General features: G+C 38.0%; 2 protein-coding genes across 3 annotated transcripts in view; both read left to right on the top strand.

Moving 5' to 3' along the window:
- DDX18 (DEAD-box helicase 18) overlaps positions 1 to 26377 on the top strand; it is a 701862-nt gene that overhangs the window by 194584 nt on the left and 480901 nt on the right. The gene's annotated exons all lie outside the window — the stretch shown is intronic.
- The window catches only part of DPP10 (dipeptidyl peptidase like 10), a 240593-nt gene that overhangs the window by 111106 nt on the left and 103110 nt on the right, over positions 1 to 26377 (top strand). For both annotated transcript variants that reach the window (XM_033064168.2, XM_033064169.2), the window contains 2 exons: positions 7330 to 7424; positions 17544 to 17618. In XM_033064168.2, coding sequence (XP_032920059.1) covers positions 7330 to 7424; positions 17544 to 17618 — 170 coding nt within the window. The remainder of the gene's footprint in view (positions 1 to 7329; positions 7425 to 17543; positions 17619 to 26377) is intronic.

The following is a 26377-nucleotide window of genomic DNA, read 5'->3' as shown; positions in this document are numbered from 1 at the left end:
TTCATCAAAGTATTCAATATCTGTATTAGTAGATTCTAAACCCCTTTTGAGCCAGGTTCTAGCTCAAGTTGGTCCAAAGTCCAAGTTGGTCTTGGCCTGTATCCACTCAAATTGATTGATCCACCCAAGTTTCTCTCAGGAGCTACCATGAAATAAACCTTATTATCAACAAGTCATAAAAATCTAGCAAATATTTTAATAAACTACTTTTGTTTGGCAAACAAAATGCACATTAACTGTACTGTGAATTTAGTAAGAGTCAGGTATTTTGTACTCAAAAAAATGCTGTTGATTCTGTTGCTCCTTGTCAGTGCTAGCAGCTGCAGAGATTATTCACGTTAATCTCAATGAACATGGTGACAATGCAGATTTACAGGCTAAGCAGGTTTTAGTTTTATAATAAGCTTGGGTTGCCACGATGACTGTTTGAGGCTAAAGAATAGCTCCATGTGTATTCATAGGTCAAAAATCATTGCTTCAAACCTCTGAGAATGGAATGGACTAGGTAGAAATGCAAGTCTTGCCTGGCTAAGATGAAATATGCACAGAATAGTGGAGGGTCAGATTCAGTGATCTTCTGAGTCCTGTGGCTTTAGTGAGCCTGTGATGCTGCTCTATACTTTTATAAATTCTAAAGTTCATCCAAGGCAGGATTCCTGCTTTTATACTTTATCAAGGGAGCCCCACTTGTTCCTGAAGCTGTTGGATCTTTCCAAGTACAACACAGATGACTTTAGTTGACTGATTATGTCTCATATCTCTATTGGTCTGCAATCTTTTGTAAAATAGCCCAGATTTAGAGATCTGCAGAAATGGCAAAACATTTCACATCCCCTTTGCTCCTTCACATGGGCACAACTCTCTTGACTTGCTGCTGAATTGTGCAATAGCACCTGTGCCAACATCTGAAGGCACTCAGGGAGATTCTTGGAGTTACTTCATGGGAGAAAAAGAATAAATGTGATAAGCAACCTGGAGACTTTTGTGTCACATACAGGTCTAAAGATGAAAATACCACCACTAAAAAGGGAAAACTTCCAACTAATAAAAGTTGGATCAATATTGATGTGAAAGTGAATAGAACACTGTACTAAATTCAAGAGACTTGAAAGTATATGGTAGTGTGTCCTTTCAACTCAGTCTGTGTAATTCAAATAACAAGATGGGTTGCTTAATTTCAGTAACAAGTGAAACTGGAGTTCATACTCTTCAAATAAGCCACCATCATTCAGTGTCCTGCTGCCAGAAAGCTAAATCATTAAAGGCCATGGAGACCCTGGGCCAAATTTTTGCACTAGAACAATTCAGGGATTGATTTGCAGTGATGGGGATGTATTTAAGGATGAAAGTCCATTTCCTCTCTAAACAATACAGGAATTTTTATTAGAATTTACAAGGGCCTGGATTTTTGTTTTGGTCCATGTGAACATACCATGTGTAACCGTGAGTGCTACAAAGGAATTCTGTAGCATTTAGGACATGGTAGAATGTGGTCAATTCAATAAATGGGGGTGAATTCAATAAATGGAGGTAAAGAAATTATTGCAGAATTGATGGGGGTCAAGCTGCTTGTCAAGTAGGAAAAGTTTTGCATTGATTTCTTTTCATTTTATGATAGTTTGCCTGTACTTTGACATTCCCTAGAACAATTTATATTATGCCAGGCACAGTATAGAGCTGCATTTCCTGCCAACTCATACCCTTAAACAAAACCTTAGCAGTGCTGAACCTAAACCAGAAACAATAGTCTTAGTGAAGTTATATAGAAGAAATAATGCTTTCATTTTTAAAAATACTTGAGATTATCATGGTGCTGTATTTATGCCATAGTGCTGTCACTGAGGGATTTATATTATATATAAATATATATAATATATGTATTATATATTATATATCATACTATAATATATTATTAATATTTAATATTATATATTCATATATTTATATATTTTTATATTTTTATATGTATATTATATGAATATGTATATTATGGTATTTATATTATCCATATGTGCATCCAAACTGATTTAAAATGTATGGATTAATCATTTCAGCAGAATGTATATTCCATGCTCTTTGCCTAGAGATAGGGTAGATGATAAAAATATTTATTTTTGAAAACATACAATAGCATAAGAATTTGGACATTTAGCCCTGCAATGATAAAATAAATTACCACTGACTCTGCAGCTAATACAATTCTGTAAATGCTGCTAACTGAGATGAATTTAGTTATCATTATCCCAGAATTTTGTTTGAGTTTATTTTCATGTAATATTTTATTTAATGTTGCATTCTTTATGAAAGACAAATAGATTGTAGAGAACCTGTTGAGCATCAAGTTGTCCTGCAGAGGTGTGTGTCCACTAGGCAGCCTCCTTCTCAGTCAGCCTTGGAAATAAGGATAAAATCAAGATGGAATCAATTCTTCCCAAAGATCATTCTGTATCATAACCCTATCTACCTCTTTACTTTTTAGTGGAAGTGTTTTTAATCCTCATAATGTTTTTGCCATTAATTCTGCTTAATGTAAGCTTTGGATGCCATAAAATAAATCAAATACCTTGGACAAAAAAACTGATATACAGTTTCAGCAGAGTTGCCTCTAACAAATATAACACTCTCAAATTTTTTAACGAGATCTATGTTCTGTAAAGTGCTGTTAGGTGTTAATTATATTGCCAGCCACTATTTTTTTGGGGAAGAATCCTACATTTATTGTGTATCCTTTTATTTGGTACTGATGTCAGGATGTTATGTACAGACCCTTGGTTGTCATGTTTTAGTAAAGCAGAGTAAACTAATCAGTTATTCAATGTTCTGAAGTTTCCAAACTTTTCAGAAATTTGGGAACTATTATAACTAGGACATTTTCAATCAGTTGTTTTTAAGACTGTTTTCATGTGCAGCATCCAGGGCTGGGGACTTGATAACACATTTTCTTTACAGAGGCTTCCTCATGTTCTCCTTTGCTTAAGACAGAGTGCTTTTTATTCTAGTGATGTCCTCAGATCAATAATATGGTTCTTCAGGGCTGCAATTTGTGCCCAGCTGAGAGCTTTTCACATGATACTACTGTTTGTTTCAGATTAAATGAGAATTCCTTTGAAGTAAGAGCTCTACTTCTCTGAATGTCTTTGTGAAGTGTCAGAGGTCCCTGAACCTCCTTGTGATGAAGGCGCCAAGATAATAAACAAAACAAATCCACCAGCTGTGCACATAGACAAGGCTAAGGACTAGGAATTGTTTTCTTTTGTAGAATTTCTGTCCCTGGTAACAAAAATTTCAAAAAGAAAATAGATTTATGTCTCTTTGCTAACATTTGCGCTATCAATGAAAAGAATCATCTTGATGTGGTGTGATCATCAACTATCACATTATCCAGCCTGAAAAAATCCTGATTGGAATGGGAATTCCATATTAATTACTATGATTGCTTTTGAAGATTGTTATGCTCTGTGTTTCCATGGGATTCTGATATAATCTTTTACCTGCAAACCTCCGTACATTTCGCAAGTGTTGATTTGATTCACGCACTTCAGGAGTTGACTGTGGAATCCAGGTTCAGAGAGAGGTATAATTACTGTCAGCAAAGCCTGCCTTTTCAAGAGGTCTGACTCGTTTTCTCTTCTGATTGAGTAAATTTTCTTCTAACTTTAGAACAAAGGCTTCCATTTATGAGTTGTTGTATTTTACTGTTTCTCACAGTATTTGCTTTCCAAGTGTTTCAAACCTTGTGTAGGACTTGCAAGAAGAGCCTTAGGACTGTGTATTTTATTGTGGTTCTCTTAGGGATTTTAAGGGAAAGTACTTTTTTTTTGAGTGAATTAGTTAATGAGGCACAATGCTATAAATCCTGTTGGCAGATGACGTGTAGGAGCGTAGATAAATGAGAAGGAGTAACATTCTGTACTCAGTTGGATTTGGGCAGCACATTAGTGTCACCTGTGGGGTCAAAATGCATGGCTTGGAGCACTGCTGTTCAGTGTCCCTGGGTTATTTATGCCATTTCCCACCAAATAATTCAGTCATAACTGGAGACAGCTCTTTAGCCAGACAACATCATTTTTTCTGTGATACTCAGCAAAATGATCCAGTGCCATTGGAGATTTCCAGTGCTGGGGTTCCTAAAAGAGAACATGCAAAATAGGCTAAAGGAAGCTGCAGAAACACCATGTTCTCTAATTGGGAACCTGAAACCAAATAACTGTCTATGAAGTGCTGTTCCTGTTTATTCCAGATGAATATTTGAAATATTTTCTCTTTAAAATGAGCTGCTGTTAATTCCACAGTTCACAGTCTGATTTGCCCTCCTGAACAGCAGCTTTAATGGCAGTGTCCTAAACTCCATCAATCCCACCCTGCTTCCCAGCCATGGTCCTAAAATAGCTTGGTAAGCTCTTCAAATGAGGCTTCATTAATTTTACAGAACGTACCAGAGGACATTCACTAGTGCTGGGTATCTTGAGTTCCTGTGGAGTCAATTAAAACAGAGCTACATTTTTTCTGAAGAAGCAAAGCATTTTTTAAAATAACATAACCTTTTTCTCCAGTCATGCTTACTTCCCACTTCATGAAATTAAGGATCTGTAATGAATTTCTCAGACATTACTGTGGATCAGGGAAATTCTTTTGTGTTTCCTTTAGGCATAATTTAGAATTTTTCATATGCTTTTACATTGTTGTAATAAAATTACAGTAATTTCACGATTATAAGCCGCACCATTTTCACTAAAATTTTGGTCCAAACCCAAAGTGCGGCTTATAATCAGGTGCGGCTTATATATGGACAAAGAACGAAAAGTTGCTGTTTTAGTTTGGAGGACAGGTGTCTGCTGAGAAAGGCAGGAACTTCTTTTTGAAATGGAGAATGTAAACCCCCTCCATCCAAATTATAATTTTGAAATCATGGGGTTCTCAGGCAAAAATATGGGAATTAGGAATAACAGTTCTTTACTAGGGAAATTAATAGAAATACAGTACTACAAAGAAACAAACTCCAAACCCTGACAAAGTCAGAGCACAACCTGACACCCTGTCAGGCAGGGTGTTGGCAGCAGTCCCATTCCATGGTGGCTGCATCCTCCTGCAGTGACAGATGTGGCTCAGTTGGAGCAGTGCTCCTGTACAAGGTGCAGTTTCCCTCCGGAGCTCCAGTGGTGATGAGGAGAAATCCGGTTTTCCTCTGGAGTCCAGTGGAGAAAGGAGCTCCCTTAGTGTCCCAAAGCCTCTGTTTTTATCTTGGTAAGAAATGTTGGGCTCTTCCCCCTGGCTGGAGCAACTCCCAATGGGATGCAGTAATTTTATCAGTCCCACAGTGGGACTCAATGGCCATGAGCAGAAAATGACTGGCTGGAGGAAGGATGGGTTGTGAAAAGATAAAGAACAATGCCCTGCCTGGTTTCAATGGATGGCCCATTAGCAGAATATCTGCTGCTGAGATAAGGATCACTGCCCCACCCTCAACAGAGGGTGACAGAACAGATACCTTTTATCACACTCTGTATTGTAATGTGTGGCTTATAATCAGGTGTGGCTTATGTATGGACAAAGAATGAAAAGTTGCTGGCACCCGGAGATGTGGCTTATACTCAGTGCGGCTTATAATCGTGAAATTACATTTAATTATGTATAAATCTCTTGCATGGGTTTTAAATACAGTAATTTCACGATTATAAGCCGCACCATTTTGACTAAAATTTTGGTCCGAACCCGGAAGTGCGGCTTATAATCAGGTGCGGCTTATATATGGACAAAGAACGAAAAGTTGCTGTTTTAGTTTGGAGGACAGGTGTCTGCTGAGAAAGGCAGGAACTTCTCTTTGAAATGGAGAATGTAAACCCCCTCTCTCCAAATTATTATAATTTGGAAATCAAGGGGCTTTCAGGCAAAAATATGGGAATTAGGAATAACAGTTCTTTACTAGGGAAATTAAAATAGAAATACAGTACTACAAAGAAACAAACTCCAAACCCTGACAAAGTCAGAGTACAACCTGACACCCCGTCAGGCAGGGTGTTGGTAGCAGTCCCATCCCATGGTGGCTGCATCCTCCTGCAGTGACAGATGTGGCTCAGTTGGAGCAGTGCTCCTGCAGAAAGTGCAGTTTCCCTCTGGAGGTCCAGTGGTGATGTGGAGAAATCCGGTTTTCCTCTGGAGTCCAGTGGAGAAAGGGGCTCCCTTAGTGTCCCAAAGCCTCTGTTTTTATCTTGGTAAGAAATGTTGGGCTCTTCCCCCTGGCTGGAGCAACTTCCAATGGGATGCAGTAATTTTATCAGTCCCACAGTGGGACTCAATGGCCATTAGCAGACAATGACTCCCTGGAGGAAGGATGGAGTGTGAAAAGATAAAGAACAATGGCCTGCCTGGTTTCAATGGATGGCCCATTAGCAGAATATCTGCCATTGAGATAAGGATCACTGTCCCCACCCTCAACAGATGGTGATAGAACAGATACCTTTTATCACACTCTGTATTGTAACCTGCGGCTTATAATCAGGTGCGGCTTATATATGGACAAAACACCAAAAAGTTGCTGAAACCCAGAAGTGCGGCTTATAGTCAGTGCGGCTTATAATCGTGAAATTACTGTAATCGGAGAGAATCAGCACTCAATCTATTCAATTCTGTTACAAATAGTTGAAAATTTGGAACTTTTTTTTACTCAAGGCTGATTTAGTAATTGTGTATTTCTTGGTAATTTTGCAGGTTTTGGTACGAGTAAATTCAAAGTATTTTTCATAGAAATCCCAATTTATTTCAGATTTCTTTTTTATTTTTTTCTTGAGGTATGTTAGATTATTTTTCTCACAAGAAATGATAAATCAAGTGTATGAAAAAAGGAAAAAGTTGCAGACTTCCTCCCACAGTATTTTAAATGTTTTGCAAGTGAGCCTATTTAACTTTAACCCTCCTTTGCTAACATTAAGTTCACAAGAAAATTCAGTATTCTGTGGCCCAGCATGGAGCAGACAATATGGATTGTCTTAAAATAGTCATAACTTTGTCCTGCCAGTCACCAGAAATACAGACCAGTGCAGAAATTTTGTTGGAATCACTTCTAAGGAGATGTGAATATGATGTCCAACAAATTATTTTGGTTTTTTGAAAACTTTACTTTAGTGTATGGTCAAAACATAGATGTATTGAATGAGGTGAGCATGCCATAGGGCATAAACTGGTAATTTTGAGGCTCATGAGACAAATCAACAAAACTTGTCTTGTGTGTTGTAATGAGAATACTCTAATTAATTTAACATGCTGGTTCTCTCTACAGATGTATTAAATTCTCAGTGTGCTTGCTAACTGCTTATTTCTTTGTCATTTCAGATTCAGCAGTGGTGTATAAAACCAGGAATGGACACGTTGTTGAACTGAATGTAGAAACAAATACAACCACATTATTACTGGAAAACACAACTTTTGTAAGTAATGTATATTATCTGCTTCTTTCTCAGTGGAAGTCTGCTAACATTTTTTCTTGTAAAAAGGAGAGAGTACCATATATAAAAGTTAGATATGTTCATAACCTAGGTTATATTACATATAAATGAAAAATATTATCCATTTCTCTGTCACTGAATGATTTCTGAATGAAGTTATTTGTTGTTTTATTTGACCTATGTGTAAATAACCAAAATGTTGGAGGATTTGCTGCTGATTGTGCTTTGTTCAGAGCATCTGAAGGATGGATCATGTGCTTGGCATGTGTGATGTCTATTAAGAAAAAATATTTCATAAAAGAAGGGAATGCTACTTAAATGTTGAGAGATTTTCACTGTTAGAAAAGGGGGCTATTTTTCAAGATTCAACAGAATATTTTCCTTAAGGGAAGTAAATATGCAAAGAAAAATATCCATGTTCATCTCTGGTCTAGTTATTTCTCTGTGCTTTAATGGCAGAGTAGATGATTGGGGATTATTCCTCTTGACCAGTAAAGGATATCTACATGAATGGTTTCTGACTAGCAGTAATTGCTAAGAAGTATTTTAATACTTTAGTCTGAATTTCCTTTTGCTCTGCTTGCCACTGTTATTCTCAGGGATACCACTCACATTCCACCCTGTGATTCCCGTTTATCAGGGTTTTGCAGCATAATTGTGTGGCTTGTCAATCTTTCCTCATAAATACTCCATGCAGACCACTGGCTGTTATTGTTAATCCCTGTACTTTTAATTTAATAAAATCTTTTACACCTGCAGACTCAAAAGGATGATTCATTTTCATCAGTGCTCTTTGGCAAAGGCTGATTTTATTCCTAGTCTGTTCCTGGCCTTTGCTGATAGAGATTCCTCTTTTCAAAGCAGAAAGCCTCAGGTGACCTTTACTTCTAACTCCTCAAACATGAAAGAAGAGAGTAGAACTTCAGGAGAAAGAATTTGATGCTGATTTCTTAGGTCAGTGTGAAGATGGAGGAGGATGGAGGAGAGAATTATATTGGAATGGAGAGTGTGTGTGATCCCTTCTGTGAGTGCACCCTTCCATATGCTGGTTTGTGCCTCAGGGTGCCTCTTAGCCCAGAAAAGGCTGTCAGACACGATTAAAAGTGGGTGGAAGGGTGAATTTCTGTCAAGTACAAGCCCTAAAGTAGCACTTTGCCTGTTGCCCGTTTATTGAAGAGTGTGTGAGCCCTTGCCTGGCCCTCCGGGCTGCTCAGCCTTCAGTGCAAAGCTGGAGCACCAGCAGCAGCTTGGCCATCCCTGATGGAAAACCTGGCTTTAGTGACAAGGCTTGAGCATCCTCACAGATGAACTGGAGCAATTTTGGCTGGAAGTGTCTGGCCTGTGCTGTAGAGGGTGATGCCAGCACGACCCACCAGCCTTGCCAGGAAGAACAGGCTGCTTCACACTGCCTCTTTCTGCAGAGTTGTAGGCTGCTTCACACTGCCTCTTTCTGCAGAGTTGTTCTTCTCTGGGCTTTCTGTGGCACTGATTTATCCTCAATTCACTCAAACCAAGTGAGCTCTAGCCACTAGATATCTACTGCTAAATAGAAATGCAGGAAACTGATGCAAAATAGATAATGTTCAAGAAACCATTTAGCAATTATGGGTGGAAAAAAAAAAAACTTAAGTGTATTTTTTTTTCCTGCCAAGCTCCTCTCTTTACACAGCCAAAAACTGAGAGTGTTATATTTAAAAAAAGTCAATTCCAGCAATTAGTATTCATATGGAGGAAGTATAATAAAAAGCTGAAAACAGAGCAGAAGGCCCAGCAAGTTTGTTGGTGTGTGTTTGGAAGAGAACAGTGGGAAATGTTCTGTGCTGGCTGCTGCCAGCAATCCTAACAGGATAACATTACTGAGGCAGACAGAAATCAAAAGCTGTCCTGTTCTTGTGAGCTTGACTGTCCCCAGATTTGCACTGCTAAATGTAATCTTCTAAAGTTAGACACCTGGATCATTAATCAAACATTTTCCTCGCTCAGTGTCATATCTGCTTAATCATCGCTGCATAATTAGAATGGTGGTGGTTTAATGACTCTGCAGAGATGTCTTGGATTAATAAAAAATACAGCAGAGATCCAACATAGGCAGTGGCAATGCAAGTTCCTTCATACTTCCCTATCAAAGGGAAGGGTTTTAGTCATGGAAGAGTCACCTTTTAATAGGAGTTATTAACCTGATTTCAGTCTGCATTAGCTCTCCTGTTTGCCTTTGCTCAAGCAGCAACAGAAATGCCAGAGTTTTCTTAGTAATGTTGATAATTGTCCCTGGAAAATTGAACTGCTCTGATAAACCCCTTGTTCAGAGGCAAGGGGCAAGTAATGACTCTTTGTCACCCTGATTGGGCTCTGCTTGAATCAGCACCTCAGAGATTTTCTTTTTTCCCCTCATTGCTCATCCTCTGAAGCAATCATCCACTGGGCACAGATCACTGGCTCTTTTGCATCCTAGAGACTGCCACTCTCCTGCAAAGTACACATCTTTTATCCTGCTTTGTGCTGCTTATTGTGCAGAAGCCAGATATCCCTAGGAAGGATCTGCTGTGCTCACAAAGTAGGTGGATCATCAAAAAAGCAGGTTGCAGTTTTTTAAAGAAACCCTGTGTTAAGATATACAAAGATAACAAAATCTCCCAACCTTTAAAAGTACCATTAATAATAGTCATGCACCTGGAAAGAATAAAGGTTAATGTTTTGTCATTCTAGGATGCCCACTTCTCTTACACAGGGGAAATATGTATACCAAGTTCCCAAATTAAAGTACTTTTTTCCACTATAATCAGGTTTTATTTACAAGTAGAATAAATTCTTGCACTTCATTTGTCCTTCTGGAATGGAATCCTTTTTTGTAATCAATTAGTGAAAGAGTCTGGCCTTTATATAACTAAACTATCAGTAAAGCAATATTATGGGTAGCAAATACAATGCCATAAGTGAAAAGGGTAGCTTGTGAAGCACGAAGAATATTTTCTAACATCTCTGGGTGTTATTGTTTAATGATTTTTTCTAATTCACATTTTCTTCTGACTGTACCCATGCAGTGCCTCCTGTTTCAGCTGTCTAATAAACAGTTAATATCCTTAGCCAGCAGCATATAAATGTTCACAGCTGGAGGCTGGGCAAGTCTCCTGTTAAGAGGAGCCAGAAAAAGCCCTAGACATTAATCACTGTGTGGCATCCTGGTGTTTGAGATGCTGCCTCCATACATGATTACAATATGTTCTCTATCATCTGTCTGGGCTGCCTATCACCATGATCCTCAGTGACAAAACCTACCAGATTGTTAGCATTTATCAATACTTTATTACACATTACACTTCCAAAATCCAAATGTGGCATTATGCCACATTTAGCTAAGAAATTTCAGTGTTTAGCAAGCATTTTATTTAATGCTTTTGCCATCAGCTGTTCCATAAAGTCAGTAGGAGCAGGTTACCAGTTCACAGCCCAGCCACAAGGTGGAGAGCATGGAGAACCACAGGGATTCCTTAGCTCAGGGAGAGTTGTCCATCTGGCTCTTTATTCTAGCTCAGCTTCTCAAGTCTGTTTTACAGCCCTACAGCACAAAACAGAATGGAAAAAGCAAACACAGAGAGGATAGAAAATGTGTGTAGGGACTGTGTGTTCTGGTATGGAACTTAGCAAAAGTGTTGAATTCTCTGAAAGAAACCTGCCTTCGTTTCTCCCTCTTAAAAAAGCTACAGTAATTATGTAAGTGATAAGAGTTTTGTTAGCCCTCAGTTTCTCTGCTCTTGTGGTGCATGTGTTCAGATACCAGGCATGGACCCTAACCAACACTCAGGATCCTCTGTCAGAAATGAGTCTTCTGGGATCCCTCCAATCTTTTGAGTGGGGATGGTGGGATATATTTTGAATCTGTTGATTTGCTTTCAGAGCCAGGCAATACAAGTGGAATTGTTTTCAGTTTGTGAGCTCTAGAATAGGGTCCTGTATTTAGTCCAGCTTTCCTCCAGCTGTACACTTCAGACTCTTCTAACACCCAGTAATTCCTGACTTGCCTACCTTGATTTCTTTGCCTTTCCACAACTCTTTTAAAGCTCAAAGGGAAAGTGCATCGTGATCCACAGCAAACAATTATTGCTGAGTTTCAAACCTGTTTGCAGAGCTTGCCAGGAGCATACCCTGGAGCCTGTTGGGTTTGTGGACCATCTTTTACACCAAGATGGAGAGGGAAGGACCTTGCTGCCTGCTCTGGTGTCATAAGGGTGACAGAGCAGGAGCAGCCTTGGCTCAGGGGTCACAGTCAGGCTGTGGCAGCCCAGCTGTGCCAGCCCTGTGGAGACCTTGCAGCCAAAAGCAGAGAATGAGAGCTTCAGTCTGAGCAGAGCTTTTGGCAGGGACTGTTTTGTGGTGTTTTACAGAGCATTGTTCATAAAAAGCCCTGCTTGTTGTCTTCCTTTTGGTACTTTTTTTGTTTTGTTTTGTGCTCCCCATCACCACACCCCCTTCCCCTTTTGACAGGAAAGTCAGTGCAACATCATAATGCAATTACAGTTCCTTTGTTGATTAACATAGATTTAATTGCAAGAGTAGTTTACATGCTTATATTTTAAGAACGTTGCATAAGAGATTAATGAAAGGGTGAATAATAGTAAATACATTAAATAACATTATATAACTACATAAATAATAATAGTTGTTGCAACACTGGACATTTTAATGACCCACACGTTGTAAATAGGTGATTATGAATATTGTAACATTCTCTCTACTCTCCCATGCTCCTCTAACTGTCCAATAACCCTCTCAGCACAGCTTTTCAGTGCAGGGGTTTTTATGAGGAAGGGTTTATTGTTGCAGTGCACCACTGTGCATTGAGATGGGAAAGCCTGACAGATGGAAGGGTTTGCAGTCACTGTGGTTTGGTGGTGGCCTTTGGTTTTTATCCATAAAAATGTGAAACTCTCAGGTTATGGCAACTCTGTGTGGGATTTCTCTAAATCATACTCCTGGTAAGATTGTTCCTTGATATATTTAAGGGTTAATTATGTAAATGTTCCTGGGAAATGCAAGGGGAAAAACTTCTGTGTTGACTGGTTGGATGTTATTGTCTATCAGAGAGGCTGTGGTGCAAGGCTCAGGGTTGGTTCATGTCTGGTCTGGTTTTGTGTCCTACATTTCCTGGTGGGTTTGGGGAATTTGGTTCCTGTTTTTGAGAGCCACCCATCCATGGCATAGAAGTCAGCTGAGATCCTGTTTTAAGACACATTTTTGTTTTAAACTGGACAGGAAACCTGAGGGTTAACAGTTCCAAGAGCTGGCATTGCCTTTTTGGGTCTCAGTTAAATGCTCAGGTGACACAAGAAGCACCGCATTAAGAAGTGTAACCTTGGAAACCCAGATTTTTCATTATTCTAATTATAGCACGTTTTTCTAATTATAACCTGTCTTTCTCAGAGGTTCCCTGTTTTCAGTGCTGCAAGCCTTGCTCTTTTCCTGGGCTCCCCTCTCTGCTACTCTCTCATGGTCCATCTTCCCCTTTTGGTGGCAGTGAAGCAGAATCCCATTGTTCCCCTGACTGCTGGTACCTCCCAAGGGAACTGTGACATGCCAGATACCTTCTCCTCTTGCAGCCCCTGTAATTCCATCCTGCCTGACTCCTTTTATGCCATTTGGCCAATGCCTATCAGACAAGTTGAGCTGGATGAACTCCCATCCACCGAGACCCCGCTACACCATTAAGTTAAATTTGTGATACAGACGTGGGTGTGCAATAGAGAGATGTGTAATTCCCCTTTGGTTACCACCAAGCTCTAAAGTAACATTCCTGAAGGTCTTAAAATATTTCATTCTGGATTAATAACAATAAAAAAATAAAATAAAGCCTTAATATGTGTTAAGGGATCACTAAATAAAAGCTGGAGAAGAATAACAGGAATGTGGAAGATGGAAGTTTCTGGGGAAAATAGAAGCACAAGAAACTGAAACAGCAGGAGGGGCAAAACCAAAGGAAAAAAAAAAAAAACAAACCAAAAACAGACAAATAAGTAAACTCCACAACAGTGAACATTTGTTTAAATCAGTTTTAACTGTGATATATTATTTCACTTAAAACGATCCAACTGAAACTATGGAAAACAATACTGTAGAGTATACATGTTACAAAAATAATTTTATAACTCTGAGCTAGACTGTATAGCACATAACTTCATCAGTTTGCTCTATACCATGTTTTTGAAAGATTATGAATAAGGCATTGATTTAAATGCCATAGTAGTTAAAATCCACAAAACCAGTAAACCAAACATTTTATAGTATATGAAAGATGAGAGAGTTGCCAGTACATCAGTAGCTCAGAATTAGGGAGAAATAAAAGAGCTGATCCTAGGGGCCCTTGCTGAGGATGCAGAGCCTAAACCAAGCCTAAAATTTCTCTTAAACACAATTGTAACAGGTATTTCTGTAAACAGGAAAACACACATTACAGGCAAAGTGAAAATGAAAGGAAACACTGACATTGGAAGTCAAACTTGACAATATATAGTTCACTGGAATTCTGTGTTCCCTTTTAAGCACCCATATAGAAAGATGGAAAAAAGCCAATTCTTCTTTCCATGCAAAATTGTATTTTAGCAGTTCTTGAAAGGTGGATGAGAGAAGGGAGCTGGGAAGCTGAAGGACAAAAGCCTGTTCCAATTCTCTCTTTTTGCGGGGATTTGGCTTTTACTGTTACAATCTATGATGGCAGTGAGACCATTGGGGTCATCACATCATGCATCACTGTTCAAGAGAACAGCTAAAACTCTTATCGGGTGAGGTATTCAAAGAAACCTGGAAATGCAATGTTTCCTATGGCTAGACAGGATTTTACAGTCAGTGGGGGTTTGGTCGAGGGAGGAATGAAAGATCAGATATAGGATCATTTATGTATGAAAAAGAGAAATTATGTCAAATGCAGCAATATAGGAAAAAAGGATGGCAGATATGTGAATTAAAAGCAGGGAAGACAGTGCACAAGTGTTAAAAACCCCACATTTATTTTGTCTCAGAATTATACTATGGTGTGGATTGTAACCAATTTGAGGATTACAGCAATTTCTCCAGTCCAAGTATTTTCTGTTGCATAGAGCTGAGGGTTTTCATAGGGATTTCAGCTCTTGATGAGGCTGGGTAAAGGGATATAAGAAAATTCCCTTCCCTTTTTCCATGTGTTCTGCCTGTCCTCTGTTGGGTTTGGAATGGGATTAGGGTGTGCATGGAGTGCTCAGTGTTGCATTACCCCAGTCCCTAACTAGCTGATTCTGATGCAGAGGGAAACCAGCCCTGCTTCTGCATCCCTGGACCCTGCCTAATTAGGCAACTCTGTTTCCCCCAGTTTCAGAGCTTATTTGTCCAAAATTGCATTTCTTAGAGATCAAGCACAACAAATCCATAGGGTTATAATCACACGGGGCAACATTTAGGTCTGTCTTAAGAAGGCTAAACAGCTCCTGACAAAGCAAGAAGCTTGAGAAATTGTGGATATGGAGACCTGTGTAACAACCATCCTCCAGATTCTGGATAACAAGACACCTGAGGGTTTTTAATTCCCTGTGTATTTCCAATGTGGTATTTCCCCAGCACTTCCTTTTAAACTCAAAAATCTGTTCTCCTGAGAGGAGAACAAACCCTTGGGGTCAGAGTCCTCACAAGCTTCTTTTTAATGAATAAAGGAATCTAATCCTGTAGGGACTGAGAGTCCAATAGATGATCTCCCAGAAGTTTGTGTGGCACACATCTCATCTCCTACAGCAGGGACTGAAACTTCATTTTAAATCCTTTTCCAGCTGATCTAATCCCCTCAGCCATGGACTCAGGCAGCTGTTGGTTGATGAAATCCCTTAGGCATGGTTTTAGGGGAAAAAAATATTCTGTCTTTTTAGTGGCACACATTGTGAGTTTACTCGCCATGTTAGGCAGCAGGGATGAGTCAGGTGATTGTTTTAATTTCCTGTCCTTAATGTATAAGGGGTTCTTTTGGGCATATAAGTAGGCAGTTTCTCACAAGCCAAAATCAGGCTTGTCTTTACCAAAAACAACCAGAATTTTAAGGAAATTGTAATCACTCTAAGTCACTTAAATCTTTCTGCAATTCTACTAGAATTAAACCCCTATTTCATTAAAGGCTTGATTGTAAATCCAACTTAAATAAATGGGCTAATTATGTTTTTATGATAATTTAAAAAAATCAGTGTTCCTATCAGTTTTGGAATTAGTACATGATTTCTGCTGGTTTAATTTTCAGTTTCTTATTTCTGAGGTGTTACATTAAAAAGTATGAAACAGCTTTGTACTCCTTTCACCAAGAATTGTGCCATTATGCTAACAAAAAGAAAACTATTTTGCCCAAACCCATTACCATACAGTTTTTGGCATTGAATGTATGCCATGTGTCTGGAGGCAAATAAAATGTGGCAAGTGAGTGCAAGCTGAATAAACAAGTGTAATTCAAAAGACTTTAAATCCCAAATCCACAACACCCTGTACTTGAATATGCAAGCAGCTCTTGCTGGTATTGCCTGGAACTGCCAACAGCTTGGAGCTGAGCTGCTTGGGTGTTTGCAGGAGGAGCCTCATTACCTTGTGGTGGCAGAATCAGGGACTGCAAATTCTTCCTAAATGTGTGAAATGGTAGGAACTGCACTCCCTGGGAATGAATTTGGAAAGTTGCCTGGGTTATATAGTGCTGAATGCTGAGGTAGTGGGGCAATAATTAATAAACTGTTAGAAGAAAGACAAATTTCACATCTGAAAATATTTTCACTGAAGTGCCAGGAAGAGGGACTGTTACTCATAGATTAACATGCTTAAAGGTTATTAACTCATAAAAGCAAATTTGGGCACAGTAGAAAACTGTTCTGGGTGCTTTGTAGATACAGGAGGATGGTTTAAGGTGTGTTGTCTTTTTTTTTTTCTCCTTCTTTCTCAAGATTGCAGATTTATCTTCTGACTTTTGATTCTGTTATGCTGCTGAATCAAACAGTTTATCTTCAAAAATATTTTTCCTTTAATGCTTTTGGATAACTTGATTCTAACTATATTACCTAGGAATCTGAGTTTAATCTGTATATCAAAATATAGCATCTTTTCAGTTTATTGGAAGCTTTTTTCCCAGGTACAGCAACTTAGCTACTCTGAATGTAATAGTTTGTGACTTCCTACTTGTGTACCTTTAAACCCCTGTTGAATTCATTAGTTTAGCAGTGGGATTAGGCTAAGCAGAACAAGATGCTTAAGAAATAAAATAGTGGATAGATCTTGTTCTACATAGCTGTTTTTTATTTGTTTTCCTTTTATGGCTTTGTGATTCTGTTATTTTTTTGCTGTCCTACGTTATTCTATTCTTATCTGCATTTTTCATTTCTTTCTTTTTCTTTCATTCTGCAAATAGATGTCTTGAGATTAATTTAAAATTATTTCCTTCAGTGCCCTTTGAAGCGCATTCTTATCTTTCTCATGCATTAGATTCATTAAATTATTTCTGACATCAACATTGCTCCTTGATGAAATTACAATCTTGAATTCAATTGGGTGTCATGTAGTCTTGAGTGGATGTAAAGCATTATTAGTTTTATAATGCTGCCTTGTGTTTCACTTTGCCCTCTGCTAAGAATTTTCTTTATTTTAAGAAAGAATTTTGATTTGGTTGAAGTTGTTTTGCAAAATGTTTGTTATGTGTGGTGTCAGAACACTAGGAGTAGAGACATAGTGCACACCAATTCTTTTTCCTGCATATTATCTTTAAGGCTAACCTAGTGATGCATCTCCCTTTTAATCATTCCAACCAAATGTGTTCCTTCATCCTCTGGGAAAGAATTGGTTATCCTTGAACTTAGTACTTGTAGTGATGGAAAAAAAACCTCATCAGTCTCTTAATTGGTATTTAGTGTTAAAGCAAGATTGTTCTGTTGCCATTGTACTGATACCAGCTAATTAGATGAATTATTTAGTGACTCCTTCTTTTGTGAAAAGTACATTGGTTTTCTAAACCAAATCTGTCTTATGAATGGGAAGTTCTTAAATGAGCTGTAGGAAAATTCAGGAAAGGGCATCTTATTACATTGCTATTGCAAACTCACTTTTACTGTTACTTCATTACAGGTAACCTTCAAAGCATCAAGATACTCTGTTTCACCAGACTTAAGATTTGTTCTTATGGCATATGATGTCAAACAGGTAAGCCAGCCCTTCAAATCAAAGAGCTTCTAAATCCAAACTCCAAAAACCTCCTTGTTTTATGTGTTTCATTTGCAATTCCACATGATATGACTTGTGCACTTGATTTCTCTTTCCAAAACCTTCTGATTCAAAGATGGGAAGTTTGTATTTAGATTTAGATGTGTGGAGGTGTTCCCTGGTTCTCAGGTAGGTGAATTGCCATGGCTCCTCTGAAGTGCCATGCTGCTTTTGGCAGTAGAGTTTTCTAACCTTTAAACTGCTCTGTTGCTACCTGTTTATGTGAAAATCCTATCTTTTGATATTCCTTCTGTTTTAAACAGCTTCATTAGTCATTTATGGACTGTACCAAAAAAAAAAAAAATTCTAGGCTGATTCATGAATTTTTATTGTTGGCTTCAGGAGTCTGAAGTGTGATAGTCTGGAAGCCTGTATAATGCAGTGCATTCTTTGTTTCTTATGGCATTGAGAGATTTTGGAAGCTACTACAGTGTCAAAAAGAGTTTTGATCAATAATACCATGCAGAGTTTCCTTTCTGTGTTGCAAGATTTATTTTAGAAAAGAAAAAAAAAATAACTTCATGGATTTCCTCTGTGTATATTGGTGCTTGTATAAAAAGTGCTGTTAAAATATGAACTGCTCTTCATGAAAGGATAGTTCTGGGTTGATGAACTCAGTGGTTATTTGAACAAGTTTGGGTTGTTTTGTTTGTACTAACAGTGTTAATATAAAGTGATTTGTTAACTTGGTATTACATCCAAAGGGGTTTTCATCTACCACTTCTGCTGGATTCCAGATCAAGCTTTCCTTACAATATGCACATATCAGTAGGAAAGAGCTGCTGTTATTCAGTTCACTGTTTCTTTGGTGAACGGTTCCAGTTTTATTCCTGTCTGAGAAATAAATACTGGCTTCTTGCTACTTCCCTTACTGACTACTTCTTATTTTGTGAAGGAGTTTAATAATCCCTCACACTGACTTAAACTTCTCATTTGTTCTATTGAATTTTTGGGTTTGGATGTTTTTTGGTTTTTTTTTCCCTTTGTTTGAGATTGTCTTGGTACCAACATATATCACTGATATAGATAAATAAGGAAAACATGACACTTCACACTTTATTGAAGATGCTCCATTGACATGCAGAGCTCTCAGTGTAGGCTGATTCTATCAGTTTGCAATAACCCTCTTTCTGTATTTCAGTCTTGGCTTTGTTGCAAAAAGAAACTTTTCTGTCCCTTTCCAGTGAAGATACATAGAAGGAAGAGGTTTGCAGCATTTCTATTTTCCATCTAGAGGTTTTCTTTGCTTGGCTGTATTGACAAGAAATAATTAAAATGAGAAGTGAACAGGGGCTGGCAAGCAGTTTGTGCTGGTAGTCCTGGGTGGCTTTGGGTGGGGCTTGTGTTGCTTGGACTGCTCCAGTTGTGCTCAAGGCTTTCAAACCAGAAACATCCTGTGATTGTTGTGTCTGCTACAAGTGGTGGTGTGGTCCTAAACTCACAACAGCTGGATGTTGTCACTCAGATGTAAATAACACCTTAGCTCCTCAATGTGTTGCTTGAGGTGGAAGGAAGAAGAACCAAAATTCATTTGTACATTGCAAATTCACATTCATATTCAGATGCTGCAAAAATACATTATTGTGAATAACTGGGGAAAGTCTTTTTTCACCAAATTTTCTGACTCTTGGGATATTTGTTACACTGGTAAGGCACTTTTGTTCCCTCCAAATCTGCTGGAGAAAAGGCATGAAAGGCCATGGAAAGCCTGTATATTTCTTCTTGACTAATGCTTCTGAATTACACCAAGGGTTAAGTTAATATTCATTATTCTTGTGGTTTAGGAATTTTATTTTTTTCCTCAATCAGAGCCAGATTTACTGCATCTGGATGAGAGGAATTCTACCTGTCTACCTTTTCCCCAAAGCTGCTAACTATAAATTATTAAATTCATTGATTATAAAATTAAAATTAATAATCAGTATAACTTATTGGAGAGTTTCCACTTGGTTTCAGTAGAACCAGGCCTGATTCTTTCTTTATATCTCTGTTGAATAGAACTTTTTATGAATCTGAGGGTTTGCTTATTGTCAAAATTACAGCACATGGTTGAGCCTAATAATACCCAGTTCAAGGAAGCACAAGTGACTTATTATAAGTATTTAGTTGATCTCTCCATCTGCTATAAATTGCCACAGATCTCTGGACCTTACTAGCTATGTTTGCCTCTTATTTTTCCTTCTTTGTGAAGATTTAGGTGTGTAATTGTCCTGCAATGTATTTGATGACATTTCTGCTAAGACTGTCAAGACTTTGGGTTTTTAAAATTATAATTGTTGTTTGCATACATCAATCTGTGTTCCTTGTAACATACAGTAATACAGCTGGAACAGATTTATTAATCAACATTTTTATAAACAAGCTAGTGTGTTTCAGCTGAGCAGATTGGAGGGAAATAGAGACAAATACTTCTTCAAGACATTTTGTCATGAAATTGTAATTAGAAACAAGGTTATTTTGATGTTTGGATTAAAAATAAATGTTGAGTTAAATTAAATAGCTGAATATTTATTTTACTGTTGTCAGCATTTTCTTTAATCTATTTTATGCTTGGAATGGCAAACTTTAATTAAATTTGCAGTTGTTTCAGCACAATTAAGAATATCCTCTCTGCAGAACTAAACATAAATCTGCATGAAAATAAGCCATCTTTGAATACAAAAGTAATAATTGAATGGATCATTTAAATTATGCTTAATACAAGGATGAAAACCCTTTCCTGTGGCATAGCAGCTGGTTTGGTATAGCTCAATGAAAATATTATGGAAGAAAATCCTTTTGCTAAGGAATTGGAGGTGTTGAGCACTGATTTGTGGATCAGGCTCCCTCCTGCTCCTTCCCAGCAGTCACAGGACACGAGCCCTGGGACTGGCTGGTGTTTCCTGCTGGAACTCAAGGCTGTGGTGATTGTAGAGGTCCTTTCTGTGTCTGCTTTGCTGCTGTACTTATCATTTGCCACACTCCTGGATTGCTTTTCATCAATTCTCCAAGGTTTCTGACACTGCCAAAGCTCCCATGGCTCAGCTCAGTGTACAATGAGCCACATTTCTGTCTGTAGCTCACCAGAATTTGGTCAGCTTCACTGAAAAAGTCTCATTGTGAAGACAGCAGATCAGAAATAGAAATGAATTTGGGAAATGAGCTCAGACATCCTGGCTGGATGTCAGGCCATCCTGATTCTTCTGGGACAGTGGGAGCACAGCTCCAGGGAAACCATTGTACCTATTGTATGCAGGGAGGGGACAGTTTTGCAGGACTGTATCTTTTTGATTTTCCTTTGAAGATTGTCAAGGTGTGAGCAAAGAATGTGACTCTGGGAGACAGCATATCTAAGCCATTAGAGATTTCAAGAGGAAAGAATATTTCACTACTGCTTTCAATAAGGACTGTGTTAAAATGGTATTTTAAACTTTTCTCACTCTTCTGGTGGTCTAATTCACAACTTCCAAAATCTGATTTATAGTTTTGATAGGAAAATGGAAATCAGATGCTCTGTTCTTGCATTAATGGTAAAGAATGGGGCAGTGAATTTACAGAAGAGTGCGAATTAAGGTCCTAAGAAATTCTTTTGCCATTAGGAAACTTTGGTGTTAACTTGGTATCACAGCCCTCAGCAGAATGTTGCCACTTGTCCCTGGACTCCACATGAAATGAAAATAAGCTTTATTGCAGATATTAGTGATAGCTTTTTTGCTGAGATATCATGGCACAATGTGGCACAGAAGAGCAAGTGAAGAAGCAGATGAGATCATTTCCCCTCTTTCCTCACGTGATGAAAACCTTGTGGATTTTTCCTACCTACAAACAAACTGTTATTTCCTTTTCCCTGCTTTCAAAGCCCTTCTGAATGCCAAGCTTCAGGATTTTTTGTACTTTATTCTCTTTTCTATTAATAGGGCATCATCTTCTGTTTTCAATACAAGATAATTATGTGTGATTTTTTTTTAGCTCTTGGTTCAGAAATGTGATTAAAAACAGATTGAAGTTCAGCTCTAGTTCAGAGGCATGAGCATTTATATACTCTCTAAAAAAAGAAATATTTTCCTGCATTGGGACTTCAAAGTATAATCTTTTAGCTAGAGAATTTTAATAAAACAATATGTTTAGCTTAAAAGAAATAGATTTTAACACTTCATATGGTAAGATCAGGATGAAGAATAACCCAATCCTCTTCAGAAATGAAGGAGAAAAATAATTTTAGCTCTAAATGTCACTCCTCAAGTGGAAATAGTTGAAAAGTTTATCTGAATACCTTCAGTTTAATGCATTAAAGACAAGATTCCAACGCAATGTTAGAAGCAAAGAACCCCCAAGTTAATTCTGCTGTGTGCTGATTCCTGTCACCACTTTGCTGCTGTAATATCTATTTTTAGAGGATAATTACAGGGAATACTGACCACAGTCTACAGCAAATGAAGGACAAACAAGTGACATTCTCATCAAGCTTTCAGAGATTGCCTCTGACACTGACTTAGTCAAGTGCACTGAAAGGATCTTCAGGAATTTGTCTGCAAATTAGGAGAGTCCATGAGGGGAAGAACTCACTGAAGTCTTAAATTATGATTATGTGTTCTGCATTAGAAGATGATCTTTCCTCCAAGCAGGTGGGAACTAAATGCTCAGCTGCCAGTAAACCTCCTGGTCAGTGAAACTGATTTGTGGATTTTTGTTCTGAAAAAGTTGAAAGGCAAATAAATACCTTGCACTATGTCTTCTTTTTGATCACACCACTGGTTTTTACATGTGCAGGTGTTTTCAGGATAGTTTATCCAGTGTTTGTGGAAGTCTGGCTGTGAGGAGCATTATCTGCAGTACCAGCCAAGGCTTGGAAACACACATAACGAAGATGAAATGAAATCTGTCACCTAGCACATGGAAACAGCATTTTCTCAACAAGATTATTTCATACAAAGAAATAACAAAAGACTTTTTAAACCAGCAGCAATCTGGCCAACAATATTTTATGTAGCACTCTCTATGAAGTAAAGATCTGATACAAAATTCATGCTATCACCTTTTTCCTCCAGAAATGCATGCTTCTTTAGATAAACTTGTTTTTCATGTGTATTTCTGCAGGTCCTCAGGGTAATCTTTCATCTCTCATTTGTTCATTTTGAGATGAGTCCAGAAGCAAATCATGCGTGTGCACAGTCCTGAACTTACAAGATCGTAAATAAAAGTCTGATCCTGACATGACTTTCCCATTCATCTTTATCTCTTGTCAAGAGCATGAAAGACCAATTTTTATCAGCTTTAGGGCAGCAGGAAAAAAAAAATTAAGGGATTTTTAGAGAGATCCACCCCCAAAATCTGAGCTTATTTCTTGCAAATAGTTTTTGTGATATATTTTATTCCTCTCTTAGGTGTGACAAGACTGGGTGCTTAAAAGGTCAGATATTGAGCAATTCATGGAATTGAGCTGCTCAAATTTTTTGCCTTTTCAAGGCTGTTGTTTTATTTTGAGTTGAAGTTTTAGATGGACAGAGTCTGGTAATATAATAGCTAGGGCTGTAGGATATCTTGGCATGGTGCTCTTCTTTTTCATATATTTGACTTTACTTTGTAGAGCTCCACAGATAAGCAAGGCATTTAAAAGATACAAAAAGCCAAGGTGCTTGCCTGAGGAGATGATGTGCTTTGTAGTAAAATCTGGCAAAATGAATTTTATGACACCACCTACTGTCATGAATTGTCCCTTAGGAATGGGTATTCATGTGAATTCACAGTGTCCCACTTCTATCCAGGATTTTATCTAAATTATGTGGCAAAACATAATAGCCACCAGTCCCCATAAATGGATGGTGGGGAAAACAGAGTCTGTTTATGGTGAGACTCATGGACATTGATGTTTGTTTTGGAAGACTTCCCCTTTCCTTCCTGCTGAGTTTTATTCCTTTAAGTGCTTGCATTCAGTCCCTCAGACAGGTCACTGCCTCACCACTTATTAGAAGTAGCAGAGCTGTATATGGAGGATCTGCATCTACCTGCAATACTGTTTAAAAATTACTGGTGTGTTTGTGGTGGGAGGTTGGGGATGCTCTCTGCCAAGGTGTTACTGTGATGGCCTACAGGATAGAGCTGGAACTGTCACAATTTCTTCCTCTAAAAAAGAAAAACTAAAAACATAGGAACCCAGAGTACTATTTGGGTGTTCCCACTGTTTCTTTAAATCTAATAAGATAACAGTCACTTGTCACATACCAGTCCTTATGCATCCATTTCCTGTTTTTCATAAGGGATGTGTTGATTCATAAATGCAAATTCAGCCTAGTGCAGCAGTTAAAACAAATAGATCACTTTTCCTAATAAACCACATGAGACAAGCTGCTGCTGCTTTTCAAGTAACTTACTGAGTTTTTCTGTTCCATTTATACTTACAGAATTGCTGCTCAGCCTCAAGTTTAGAAGTAAGCAAAATAAATAATCCTAATTGAGGTAGAAGATGTCTTTTTTTCCCTTTTCAGAGTTGCCAGAGTTGAAAAATCAGAATTCATGTTTCAGGTTCTGGTTCAAAACTGGTATTGAAAAAGAAGATTGTACTTTGCTGTTGTTCAGTAAAAATGAAGGCACTTAGCTTTTCAAACAAAATGTTTATTGACAGAAAAAGTATTTCTTTTCAATAGTATTGTCATTCCTATCAAGTATGAATACTGTTATTTCAGGAGGACCTAGGAGGTGTCCAGCTGAGTTTCTGAGACCCAACAGCTTAGAAACTCAGTCTTAACATAACTGATTTTCACATGGTTGTATTCCTACATCCCATAGTAATCCATGGGAACTGGGATCCCACTGTGCTAATGCTGTAGAAACAGGGAATAGTTGCACTATTTAAGTCAGCAGTTCCCCTAATCTATGGACAATTTATTCCATAAAGCAAAAATTCCACCTTCTGTTGTGAAACTGGCAACAATCACATCCTCCCTGTCCCTGTCCTGGGCATGGATAATGTGCAGAAATGACCCAGAAATGTCCATTGTGGGTGAAGAGTTTGTCTCCTACAGCCCATAGACAGAAAAACCCAGTGTTTAAAAGGTGTTGGGGTTTTCTCTGTTGTTTTTCAATCCCACTGGAAATAGTGTGCAAGTGGAAGCCAGTGATATTGTTTGGGGGTTTTTAGGAGATGGGGTAGTAATATTTTTATCAAAATAGGTGATAATAAGTCTTCCTCAACAGTGCTGAATGGAAAAAGCCAAGAGGCTGTTTTTATAAACCAAAGACAAGCAAGGACAGCCTGAATAAATAACAGGGCAAGGAGTGTTGGGAGTCCTAATTGGGGGCTTTGTTAGTAGCTGTTAAAGGCTGGAAAAGCTGAGCAGAGCTTTAATTTGGATTGGGATCTGTCACAGTTCACCACAAACTAGACTCAACTGGTGCACCCACCTGTTTTTAACAAGTCTCTATTCTGTGCTCCTAAGAAATAATAATTCCCTTCTCTACCAAAAGAATATGGACTAAAAGAATATTTTCTACATCTTTCAGTTTTGACAGGTTTTACCCTGAGCATGAGTCATTGCTCCTTCAACTGCTGCTCATATTGATTTCTCAAATACAAGACCTGGCTCACATCAAATACTGTGAATAAATGACTTCTGAGGAGCCAAATCACTTCATGGGTCTGACTGTCCTGTTATGTTAAAACATTTTACTGAAAATGCTGTGTATGTCTTATCTGATGCAGATATCCTCATGTTCTATAGTGAATAATTTCAGGTCTAACTTAAAGACACTTTTTTCATATGGACTGCAAATAAAACAAGATGGAATTACCTAAAGAATAATCCTCTAAGCACATACCTGCAGTCCAGTTCATGTGTTCAATACACTTAGAAAATCCATTTTAAACAATGGGCTTTTCCTGCTTTTATTTCATTTTTCATAATAGCCTCTCTCTGAAATTCAATAATAATGTATCTTACTGAGAAATGTGATATGCATTATAGCTTTCTCATTAAACTTTTAAATAAGATACCATTAGTATTGATGAATGTAATCCCAAATGGTCACTTAATCTTAAAATTGTCATTGATCACACATTCAGAATTTTGGTCTTGCAGCCAAAATAGTATATATTGTCAGTGGTCATGAATTTTATACCAATAGCAATTAACATCTTTCTTTGGCTGCAGTATTATGAATTAGATTTACAAAGTAGGGATGGCTTAGTGAGTTTCTGGTTGTTGGGTTTTTTCTTTCACATCTGCTAAAGAATCTTTTCAGATGTATTGATATATATTGATATATATATTGAAATAGAATGGTTAAGCACAGTCTAGAAACCCAAAGTTGTCATATTTTAAAATGTTTTGGTTTTGACTATTAATAGAAGTTAAGAGGCAGAGTCCTTCCACAATATACACAGATGAGCTAGCAGGTGGTTAACCCTAAAAATAGAGTTTGTTTTATTAATATCTTTAGAAAAACTGAACCAAATGTCTTTGTAAAGGAGCCATGGTGTTTTTCACATGTTAAATGTGTCATAGGATGATAGAATGGTTTAAGTTGAAAGTGGCCCTGACAATCATCTCACTCCAGCCCCTGCCATGGCCAGGGACCTTCCCCTGGACCAGGAGCTCAGCCCCATCCAACCTGGCCTTGAGCACTTCCAGGCATGGGGCAAGGGTGTCCATAAAAATGCATTTAAATATACATATATATGCTTATATTTAAGTAAATATCGAATATTTGTTTAAAATATCCTG

This window comes from Catharus ustulatus, chromosome 7 (assembly GCF_009819885.2).
Source record: "Catharus ustulatus isolate bCatUst1 chromosome 7, bCatUst1.pri.v2, whole genome shotgun sequence".
In the NCBI taxonomy this organism is placed as follows: Eukaryota; Metazoa; Chordata; class Aves; order Passeriformes; family Turdidae; genus Catharus; species Catharus ustulatus.
Note: the sequence above shows the minus strand (reverse complement) of the source record. Positions and strands in the feature narration are given on the sequence as shown.